General features: G+C 38.3%; 1 protein-coding gene across 3 annotated transcripts in view; it reads left to right on the top strand.

The window, feature by feature from the left end:
* LOC139688556 (calnexin-like) overlaps window positions 1–12,425 on the top strand; it is a 52,749-nt gene that overhangs the window by 27,171 nt on the left and 13,153 nt on the right. For all 3 annotated transcript variants that reach the window (XM_071586108.1, XM_071586105.1, XM_071586107.1), the window contains exons 6-8: window positions 3,996–4,255; window positions 7,610–7,841; window positions 10,640–10,780. In XM_071586108.1, the coding sequence (XP_071442209.1) occupies window positions 3,996–4,255; window positions 7,610–7,841; window positions 10,640–10,780 (633 nt within the window). The remainder of the gene's footprint in view (window positions 1–3,995; window positions 4,256–7,609; window positions 7,842–10,639; window positions 10,781–12,425) is intronic.

Raw genomic sequence — 12,425 nt, 5'->3', positions numbered from 1 at the left:
TGACCGGAACGTTGGGAGAAGTGTATCTTTTTAAAAGGGGACTATGATGAAAAAAAAAATGATTTTGAAAAAATGGTTTCTTCATTTCTAACACGGATACTTATTGAACCTCCCTCGTAGATATCATTGGGGAAACAACGGCACAGAAAAACGTTCTAAATGATAGCATAGATAAAGTAATGTACATTAGTGAATTAATTTACTTAAATCCCATTACAAAAAATGAAGTCAGAAATATAATCAAGAAACTAAAAAACAAAAAATCCAGTGGGCATGATGGCATATCAAATTATCTAACAAAACTTTGTCAGGAATCTTTCACTTAACCTATTAACAATATAGCCAATGAATCGTTTCTAACCGGGCAATTTCCTGAAGAATTAAAAATAACCCAAGTTATTCCACTACATAAAAAGGGGGCCAAAGACCAACTGAATAATTACAGGCCAATCTCACTAATTTCATGTATTTCAAAAGTACTTGAAAAATTGATGGAAGAAAGACAATAAAAATTCCTCATAAAATATAAAGTTCTTTCTCAGTCACAGCATGGTTTCACAAAAAATAAAAGTGTAGAAACTGCTTGCAGTGATTATGTAACTGAAATTGCCCAAGCTTTAAGTGATAAAAAGCATGTTATAGGGGTTAACATGGATCTATCAAAAGCCTTTGATTCTGTAAAATCTAGCATTCTTTTAACTAAACTAGAACATTATGGTATCAGGGGAGTAGCTCATCATTGGCTTACATCTTTTTTGGAAAATAGGAAACAGTATGTAGAAATTGTCAGAAAAAATGGTGCTACCTACAAATCAAAAATGAAAACTATTAAATATGGTGTTCCACAAGATTCTGTATTAGGGCCTTTACTTTTCCTGGTGTAAGTGAACGACATTGAAAAAGCTATAATCTCTCCAGAGAATAATAACATGGTGCTCTATGCAGATGACATAAGGCTAATAGCAGGTCATACAAAATCATCTCAATTAGAAATAGATATGCATGCTATGGTGAATTCAGTCGCTCAATGGCTAAATGTAAATAATTTAAAACTAGATGCAAGAAAAACAGTTAACTTGGTATTTAGTAATAGAGACCTTCAGTCAAATATTTCTGTAGAAATAGGAAACGAATTGATATCCGAGTTAGCACATACCACCTTATTGGGCTTAGAAATGGACAACAAGTTAAGCTGGAGGTTTCAAATGGAAAAATGTAGTAAAAAACATGTTCAGCCCTATTCCTTTTAAAAAATCTTGCCAACTATTGTAATACAGAAATATTAATCCCATGGTACATTGAAGTCCATAGCTCGATATGGCATTGCCTGCTGGGGAGCTCAGCACATGGAAACATCAATAGAATACTCACCCTTCAAAATTGGGCATTAAGGGTTATATTTAAACTAAATGCAAGAAAATCCTGCAGGGAGTGCTTCAAACATCACAAAATCATGACCATTCCCTGTATCTATAGGTACAATGTGATTTTGTATGCCTGCACCAAAACCCCTTCACTGGTCAGAAATAGGGATGTTCATGAGTATGACACCAGGGATAATGATAATTTTCATAATGGCAATTGCAGAGTAGCAATACTACAAAAAACTCCAGAAGTTTCAGGAAGACTGCTGTTTAATCGACTTCCTGAAGAGTTAAAACGAATACTCCCCCAAGAAAATAAATTTAAAAAAATGTTGAAAAATTTCTTTTTAAATAATGTTTTTTATAGCATTGAAGAGTACATAGAAAGAGCCAATGTAGGGAATTCTGTATTTTAAATGTTTAATACTATTATATTTCTTGCTCATTATTATTCCTATGAATTTGTATATATGTTAATGCACCTATAAATGTAATTGAATCTTAACAAAGCCCATACAATTATGTATTGTTCTATGGCGAATTTATCTATCTATCTATCTGTCTTATGTAGAGCCAAAAACGTTTTAATGGCCGCCAACACTTTTGAGTGAACTTGTTGTTCCTACAACATACATGTATAAATGCAACAAATAAGTGCATAATGATTAGAGCAGCAATGAGGGCTAAAGACAGCCTAGTGCTGGAGAGCATATCTCATGAGGCTACAAAATGGAAGAAGCATCTGAAGGCAAGTAAAGTTCTGTAATTTAGTAGGCAAATAATTGCAAAGGCAGCAAGATAACGGGTGGCTACTCTTAAAGAAGGAAACATAATGGGTTTTTAATAAGAAAGAAAACATATTTCAATGCAGAATGCCTGCAGTGGATGATAATATTTGAAGGATCGGTAAATATTGAGACCTTAATAAATATTTAGTTCCACTGTCACGAAAAGCTTAAGCTTCACTTCAACCGAAATAGCATTGTCAATAACTTTCACTGGCAAGAATGATGTCGTCAACTGACGTTGATTTAAGGTGAAAAAGAACAGGGACGCCAATGATGTTCATGTTAACGTACTAAAATCGTAGTTGATTAATCCTCCCTTTGCACTCATTGACTGTGAAACAGGGCTATCTACTATAGAGGACGACTTACCTCAGCTCAATCACGTCAACTCAAGTTACTAAGTGCTGCACTGGGGATCGCGAAGGAAGGGAAAAGTTGATCACAAAGGAAGGGAAAAGTTTTCCCCGTTGGTCCTTGCGGAGAAACAACTTTGTTTGAGGAAATTAAATTATGTTTGAGGAAATTAAATTAAAAAAAAAGATTCTAATGGCCTCCATTCAATCAATCAAATATGATAGAATTAAACATACATAATAGTTAAAATGAAAATATATCTTATATGCAGGCATTTTGATAAAGTTATGTAGATTAACATGACCCATTGAAAGGCCAATGCTTTTTGAATGCCTCCTCACGTACTGGGTTTTTTCAGTAGTGATGCTAGAGGCAGCCAGGAGGAGGCAACACTGAAATGTGAATTAATGAATGAAAGAGATTTGCCTCCACTGACGATGGTGCTGCTGCCCTAGGGAGCCCCGGGTGTGCTATAATATTCATGCTGTTGCCTTTCAAGGAGAGAGAGATGATGCCGTGCTTCTGATTCAGAAGCACAGAATAACTACCCTTATCTTCCAGAGGGGACTTGCTTGTAACCCTCTCTCTGGCCTAGGTTAATGACTCTTTAAATTCACTTTAATGTCCATCCCCAGAAGTGATCCATATGATTCAATTGATTCTACTGACCGTGCCAATGTCAGCATCATGCTCCAAATGCCCCGACAGGCCTTGCTTCATCACTATATCCACTTGTTGCCCCGTGATTCATTGATAATACTTTCTTTGTCAAAATCCCCAGAGACTCACCATCCATTACTATTGGTGGCCAAATGGTAATGCTATTTTAGGATTGAATATTTTTCAAGCATTGTTTCTGTAATTTTCACCCTATAAAATCTAATGGGCATTGATCTCCATTGTAGTCTCTCTTTGTCTGGATTCTAGTCCCTGTTAATAACCATTTGATTTACATATAGTCTCTTTTTTCACATTCCTGACCATTCTTGTCACCTGAGAATATGAAGTAAATGAGGAAGGGGGTGAACAAGGCTGGCTTTTTGAATGCAGTTAAGAGAAACCAAAAATATGCTAAAGTGAGAAAGGTTTTTGTATCGTGGGGTGTAAGGTTGAGTCCTGTTAAGGCTTAGAAATGTAGTGGAGATTAGTCAGTGAATCCATACATGAACCAGCATAACCAGTTCACCATCATTAATTATAGTAATTCATTTTTCAACTGCATGAGAATTCATTGTAGTAATTTATAATGACACCGGATGCCATTAATTTTATCATGCTTATATTTTCCCGTAATCCTTAAAGATTCTATTATATGGCCATCTTTTAAAAATTCCAAGTGTTCTCCTATTCGACATGTTTTATTCAGTGTGTGGTGTAACATATGGATTCATTTTTTTATAACACCATTCCTGGAAATACCTCATATGATATCCACAAGGTTATAATCAGAAAAAGTCTCAGCGTGCATTCCCTTTGTACCATCAACCAGGTTGTGAATGAAGGTTCATTGCTCGAAGACTTCTACCCTGAAGTGAATCCACCGCCATTCATTGACGACCCGACTGATTCTCAGCCAGAGGATTGGGATGATCGGGAGAAGATCCCTGACCCTGAGGCGGAGAAGCCTGAAGACTGGGATGAGGATGCACCTGCACAGCTGCCGGATGAGGATGCGGTGAAGCCTGATGGCTGGTTAGATGAATTACCACAAATTATCCCAGATCCTACTGCTAAGCGACCTGATGACTGGTATGTACCATGTGAAGGCCAATGCAATGAAATTTTCAATGGAGCGTGAACTTTAAAAAGGCAGGCCTTTGTAGGGATTTTTTTGTGGGAAATTAAATTGGTGAATTATGGGTAAAAGCAGGAATGTTAAAATTCAGGGTATCCTTGCAGTATCCAAGTTTTTAATGTTGTGATTGTTCTGCTTTTGGGAGATCATTGGGGATATCGCGCTTGGTACCTGTATTAAAATTTTCCGAACGAGAACACGTGGCGTTCTTTCACCGAATTACGTCGCTTTTCCAAATCTCTCATCCGTCGCGACTACGAAGAATATACACTAAGGCTATCATCGTCCATCACATCTGACCCAAAATAATTCTGGTCATTTGTCAATCGTCGTCGTAATCGCCCGCAGATTCCCGTTGCTGTTTCTTATGGCAATGCTAAAGCTGTGGGACCTGAAAGACCAAACTTATTTCTGAAATTCTTCACGGAATGTCTGACTCCTGCTTCCAACCCTCCCGTCTCCAGCGATCTTTCCCTCACTCCAAGTTGTTGCTACTCTCTGTCCCAAATCCAAACCGATTCCCGGGAGGTTTTTAAATTCCTTTGTAAAATCCCCCTCAGTCGCTCCCCTGGCCCCGATGGCATAAGTCCTATATTTGTACGCAACTGCGCTTCCTCCCTCTCTCTTCCCTTATGCCTCTTATTAAATCGCTGCTTTTCCCTCGGTACTCCCCCCCCCCCCCCCCCCCCCCCCCCCGATGGAAATCCACTAATGTTATCCCTATTCTTAAAACTGGAATTAAAAATGAAATATCTAACTATCGCCCTATCTCTTTACTACCTATTCTTTCTTCTGTTTGCGAGAGGATTATTCTCAACAAACTTTATTATTTTTACTTCCCCTTTTCTGTCTAGCAACCAACATGGTTTCCTTCCGGGCAGGTCATGCTTGACCAATTTAGCACTTTTTCAACACCACGCTGTTAGTGCGATAACAAGTAAGACTCAATTAGATGCCATCTTCTTGGATTTCTCAAAAGCCTTCGACTCCCTCAATCATAACCTCCTCATTAATAAACTCAGTCAGCGTTTTAACGTTCATGGAAACTTTCTCAAATTATTGACCAGCTTTCTTTCGAATAGAAATCAGCGAGTAATACTATCTGGCGCCTCATCTCCTTGGTCCTCTGTGACATCTGGAGTTCCTCAAGGTAGTATTCTCGGACCATATCTTTTTAATCTGTACATTGATGACTTAGCTTCCCTAGTCCCGACCTCCCTAGCCCACACGTTACTATATGCCGACGACTGCAAAATTTTTAAGGAAATTAATTCCCCCACGGATTGCTACCACCTTCAGGAGGCTTAAAATAAAATTTCAGAATGGTGCAGCACATGGATGCTAAATTTAAACTCAAATAAATGCAATACTCTAGTTCTCTCCCTAAAAAAATCTCCTCTTATCTTTAACTATACAATTAATTCAGTTCCTCTGAATCGTGTTGCTTCTGTCAAGGATCTTGGTGTATTAACTGATCGCAAACTAAATTTCTCAGGTCATATCAAAGCAGTTAAATGCAAAGCCATGTCTCCTCTAGGTCTACTTTATCGCTACACAGAAATAAAAGATGTGCAATCTCTAACCGCATATTTCTCAACCATTATCTTACCATTAATTACCTACTGCTCCCCTATATGGTCCATGTCTGCCCTATCTAACCTTAATACCCTTAACTCGATAACTAATTTTTTCAGTAAAATAGCCAAGTACAGAGTCCCCCATCTTCGGGACTCGCCCACTGAATCACTTCTTTCCTCGCTCTCGATTTGTAATCTCTCCACTCTACGTCTAAAATCCGATTTAAAACTCATGCATAACACCCTTAACTCCATTAACGACTGCCCTGAACTAATTTCCCTTATCAATTTCAGAGTTCCCCCCCGAGTTACCCGCGATCACTCTTTATTCCACCAACCCGTTCCCAGATTGTCCCTCACCAAACGTTCCCTTTTCTTCCGTCTCCCCGCTTTACTGAATTCCCTTCCCGAAAGCATTGACCCCCTCTCACTCCCAGCCAACACATCTATAAACCTTTCTCTGGCACATCTCTCTCGAAAGAACTAGCACAATCTCTCCTTTCACTCCCACATCCCGGTTTTGTTGCTTTCTTTCACTGTTTTTGTTATTTCTATGAAAATTTATCTCTAATAACTGCTAATTATAGTCTTGTTGATGTTTGTATGTTTGTGTCCTTATATGTTGCTGTTATACGTGTCACTATAAATTGGCAATCCTGCTGTATGTGCACAATTTTTTTTTACTAAATTTACTAAATAAATATCCAGAATTGTTACATTATTATACAGTGGTGCACACGCTTCTTTAATGAATATTAATTTAGTTGCTCATTCCAACGAGTGTGATTCTCTTTTGTCCTTGGAATAAGAACAGCTTGACTGTAGCCCCTCTGTCAGAATAAGGATAATGGGATGTGGAGAGGGATGAGGTTCAGGTTTTGAAAATAGGACATGTTTCGCATCTAGGTTTATTGCAGGGCATGAAAATGGCTTTGGGATAGGGCGGGGAATTAAGAAGTGGATTGGTTGATTTGAGGAGATCTGATAAGCTGGCGGGGTGTTTGAAAGTAACTGAGGGGCATTTGGGAAAAAGGTTGCTGGTGGAATTATGGTTTTTGAGGATAGGGTAGAGGTTTTTTAGGATTGATCTCATGGAAAGTATGTGGTACAAATTGAAAGAGGGTGGGTTTCCGCAGTGGAGGAAGGTTTGGGAGTGTTGGCATGTCTTCGGATTCCTTTTTTTAGGAGTGATCGGGATAACCTCGTTAGAGGAGGGAATGGTGTAGATTTGGGATAGAATTTATCAATGGAGTCAGAATGATTGCAGATTCTGTCTCTCCTCATGGAAAGGGATTAAGGAATTGAGTGTTTGGTGTGATATGGGTGGCAACTGTTATAATGTAAGTACTGTTCTTGTTTGTTGGTCAGTTTTATATGTGCAGAGGTGTGGAATGTTTTGTCTATTAATGATATGTTTATGTCTAGGAAGGTAACTTGGGAGGAGGAAATGGTAGAAGTGAAGGAGGCTTGAGGCTAGAATTGAGGATGATGGCTAGATTGAGGAGGTTTGAAATGATTGTTTTCAGGGAATGATGCTCCACTTGGCATTTACAGTTTTTTGAATTTGTTTTCAAATGAAGTTTTTCACTTGTTTCATCCAGTCAAAGTATTAGTGTCAATGAACTCAGTGTTGCTGCAGAAGCAGCAGCATTTCCTTGGGGGAATCCCCCTCCATGTTGACTCCTTCCCGTGAGCCAAGTGTTATTTATGCATGGAGGTTGTTTTTCCCAGGGATGATGACATGGATGGTGAGTGGGAGGCGCCATTGGTGACAAATCCCTTGTGCAAGGGTGCCCCAGGCTGTGGAGAGTGGAAGAGGCCCATGGTGCCTAACCCAGCATACCGAGGCAAGTGGAGGCCTCCAATGATTGACAACCCGGCATATCGAGGCAAGTGGGCACCAAGGAAGATACCAAACCCCGACTACTTCCATGATGAGCATCCCTTCAAGATGATGCCCATTGTGAGTATCTGTCTGTTGCAGTTGGGTCACATGCTCGAGTTCTCCATTTACCTTGGTCACCGCCATTCAGACATTGCTCAGCCAGGCCAAGTAATCTGGTAATTATGGAGCTATTTCATTTCCAGATTTGCATCTACTTTGATTTGTTCTTTGATGGTGGCGAATTTTCCAGCCATCCTGCTGGAATCTTTGGAAAATCCTCTTTTGGAAAGCGGGTAGATCTCTATGTAGTGTTAGGTATCCTTTCTTACCTATCTCCAGTGAGTATGTGAGCATATCCTAGAATCAATCAGGCATGTTCTCTTGTGGAAAGCTAGCAAATTGGCTCATTTTTAGAATTTCGCCAGTGCTCCTGTACTTCACATCAGGCTGATCTGCTCATTTGGCTCGTATAAAACTTGCCACGTGATTCCTGTATTGAAAGCTATGCATTCTCTTGTAGAATGCCTGGGGGACTGTAGAAAGTACGGTCCTTTGGATTGAGGTGCCTGGTACCACTAGTACCACACCCACACATTTTAATTAAATGAAGAATACAATGTATCTTTCCACTGTCTCAATGTATTTTTCCAATGTATCTTTCCACCACCATTACATATCGCATAAGCTTTCCGCTTTTCATTTCCTTCTAAACAGACTGTTGGCCATTCCTCTTTCCAAAAGTAATTTTGTTAAAGAACTCAAAACGATTAAAGGTTTAGCAATGAAAAATGGCTGCAAAGAAAATTTAATTGACAAAATACTGCAAAGAAAATGTTCGGTCAAAGCATACAATCTTTTGTTCAAACCTATTAATGTGGAGGAAATAGGTTACAAATGGTGCAAACTCCCGTATTATGGATTAATTTCACAAAAGTTAGCCAACCTTTTTCCTTGGGAGAAATTTCGGATAGCTTATTACAATACTAATAATTTAAAATCATTCTTGAAAATACAATTGTTTCCGGCTCAACTTTGTGGAAATTCATTTTAATTAAATGAAGAATACAATGTATCTTTCCACTGTCTTCATACATTGTATTCGTCATTTAATTAAAATGAATTTCCACAAAGTTGAGCCGGAAACAATTGAATTTCCCACACATTTTCTTTGCATATTGTTGAAAAATTAATTTTTCCCTGTTTCTGCAGCATGAAGTAAATCCGCATGCCCTGGGGATTGTTTCAGTGATGGTTCCACCTTTTCCTCATTTAGCTTTCTCCATATGACCCTTTCTCTAGTAGCAGTTCCTTATTCTGTCATAGGCTACTTATTAGGTGGTCTTTGCATGGCTGAACCTCTTTTTTGTTCAGATTCAATGGATGAGGGATGATGCATGTTATGGATGACATAAAGAAGATCTTGCAGTGCCAAATCTTGTTGGAGGGCACCAGTGGCTGGAGAAACTGTTGAGGTGGAGGGCCTAGCAATTAGGTGGGAAACGAAACATCTCCATGTCTCCAGTATATCATGGGAATCTGCTAACTAGCATTAATCTGGAAAATAGCATTAGATGACAGCATTTAAAATGTCCGATATATAAAAAATAATCTTCAGAAACTCAGAAGTGGGAAGTGAATCATGCTTCAGAAATGCTCTCTTTGGGCTCAGGCTTTCTCTTGGGATAGTATTCCTGTGTGTTACCCTGGGAAATTCTTCCTGAGTGATGATACCTAAATCTTGTGGCAATGCAGTGGCTGTAGCCTGTCTGAAGCTTGTAAACACTTGGTCCAGGAAAATGCATTTGGGTAGGAGCAGTTGGTGATTTCAGAAAATCAGGAATTTTGAATGGTGAACTGTTACCATGGATGGGTCATGTCTCAACTTAAAGTGTGGTGTAGTATTTTGTTTGGAGTGTCAGTAAACTCTGGGAATGCTTAATTTTACTTTCCTATTCTCGTTATGGTTTGCTGGACAGGAAACCAAGAGGGCTAATTTCAACCGTTTACCTGAACGTAGATAGGGGCTGAATTTTCAGTACAAAAGTCTTTGCACTGCACTTCCATGCTCATATTTTGAAAAGTATACATTTTGCATGTGGTGCAAAATCTTTCCCCATCCCTTCTATTTTTGCCTTTAATTGTTTTCTTGAATCACAGATTCAAAAAATTCACGCACAAAAATGAGTACAGGTATTCAATGGGACTGCATCCATCACCAAGGTTCTAAATGAATTAATCCTTCATTAATTGGAATTTGCCTGTAAATTATGGGTTGCACAATGTGTATTCTAATTCTTAAAATAAATTGCCATTGCACACCATGGATGGAGTCAGGATTGTTGCAAAATGAGCAATTTTTATTACTTTTTAGACCTATTTGAGCTGTCTTCTTATTTTTTACAAGTGGTATATTATCATTTTTGTAAAAATAGAAGAACTTTGAATTATTCTATTTGTGTAAAGATAAAAAGATTTTTTTTAAAACTTTTATTCTTTTTGCACTTATGCAAAAATTTGCAAAGATTATGCCATTTGAGGTGGCAGAAGATATTAATTAATTATATGGTTTAAAACTTTAGCTATTATTTGTTTAATTTTCACCCTAATGCTCAAGCCTTTGTTTCCTATGTGCTGCTTGACAGGCCAGGGGTTAAGAACGCATCTGCTCACTCTGATGTGATTTACTAAATTTGGTGGTTTTCCCCCAGCCTTTCGTCAGTACCCTCACTTTCTTTTCACCAGTGAATTTGGAGATGAGCTGCCTCCCAGGGAAAAGGGAAAAGCATCTCATTATTTGTCTTGTTTAATATTAAAAACTTGTTCTTTTAGAAATGTTGACTTGAATTCTGAATGTTCTTTTCTTTTTATTTTAATAGAGTGCCGTGGGATTTGAGTTATGGTCTATGTCGGATCTGATTTTGTTTGACAACATCCTGGTAACGGATGATATGACAGTAGCAGAGCAGTGGGCTGCTGACACTTTTGACCTTAAACGGAAAAAGTTGGACCAGGATACTGTGAGTGCTGGGATATTTTTTTATGTTTATCACTTTTTATGACTCTAACAGAATGTTTCTTGCGAACCGCATGTATTTGCTGGAATCTGTTGTTTAAAAATATGTTGAGCATGGTACAGGTATGATTAGACTTCTGGAGCAGATTGTGGGGTCATTTGTAATATCCTTAAACTGTGGAACCTCGAACAGTGAGCATTATTCTTCCCCTAAATCTTTGTCGTGTTCAGTGGAACGACGTTTTGCATATAAATGAATGTAAAATACAATGATGCATCCCATGACAAGAAAAACAAATTAATTACAAGGTTTATTCAATGAAATTTATGTCAACATTGTTAAGGATTGTGGATCACCTTTACTCCTATTAAGAAATGAAGCAACTGGGAATGCAAACTCGAAATTTAAAAGCAAGAAAGAATCAAAATGAATTGTCAATTATTTATGATATGTACCTAATTCTTTTTTACTAGAAAGCTGTCTAGAGACATTTGTTTTTTGCCGATGCTTCAGGATTTTGTAAAAATGCAACTCAGAATTATAGTTAAATAAATGTATGCTATGATGGCATTATACCCCTGGCTTAATAGGGCAATGCCTAATGCGTATGCATGATATGATGGAAAACTTTCCGATGATGTCAGCATCACATTTAGCATGCTGTTTTGGAGTTTACACTTCTTGAAGCTTCGTGGAGTTTGTAAGTGTTCAATAAGCAGAAGTTTCTTTTTCAAATGACCACTTGCATTTGTGCAACATAGCTGAGTGAAACGGCCTTTCATCGGCTTCTGGGTGGGCAATGCTTTCTTGTCTGCTGTTAGATGAAGAAATATAGGTTCGCCTCAGTATCTTCTCCTAGAAGAGACCCATCTTGTCACAATTATGAGCATGTTATGGCGGGTAACCCTCAGAATCTGCGAGCATCTTGAAGTCACTGGTGGAATTCTCTGCTGCTGCCTTTGACTCAGAGCCTACTGCTTCACCATGCCTCACAATGCCCCGGGTGCTGGTTCTTCTCATCAACTTCTCAAACCACTCATGGCTCCCCTTGAATACTTCTTTACCCATTGGTGATCCTTACATCTAATTGACAAGGTCGGCCAAAATCTTTTCCCCTTTTCAAAAATTGTATTCTTGCTAATGGTCTCACATTGCATTAGCTTTTTGTTTATGCATATGCGAGGCAACCTTTCAACATCCTTGAGGATATGTGACCCTTGTATAGACACTCTTGTCACTCTATTTGAAGCATCTATCTCCTTAATGTTGTGTAAGTTCTTGAAGAATAAGGCAATCGTTGATGTTGACCAATTGTTGATGTGTATGCTAGATCAGCCACGCTCATCCTGCATTATGCGTACGTAAGGGGAATATTTTTCCTAGCATTGTATGTTTTATAATGGTATTCATTTGAGTCTTCAGCTCACCCAAGATCATTATCATCATGTCCCAGTATATCTACAGTAATTGCTCGTATGAGATCACAATGAGCAAGAAACCTCTTTTCATTTTTACTAGATGCCATTTCACTGTTTTCTCAAATTCCTTTGCGAATACATAAAAATATTTAATGAATAAAAATAATGCTAGAACTATAGATTTGTCACTTCACAATGGTGTACCAAAGATATGGCATATCAAAACACGT

The sequence above is a fragment of the Hetaerina americana genome, unplaced genomic scaffold, assembly GCF_022747635.1.
Source record: "Hetaerina americana unplaced genomic scaffold, ioHetAmer1.1.p SCAF_20, whole genome shotgun sequence".
NCBI lineage: Eukaryota > Metazoa > Arthropoda > Insecta > Odonata > Calopterygidae > Hetaerina > Hetaerina americana.
The sequence above is the reverse complement of the archived record's forward strand: the minus strand, read 5'-3'. Positions and strand labels throughout refer to the sequence as shown.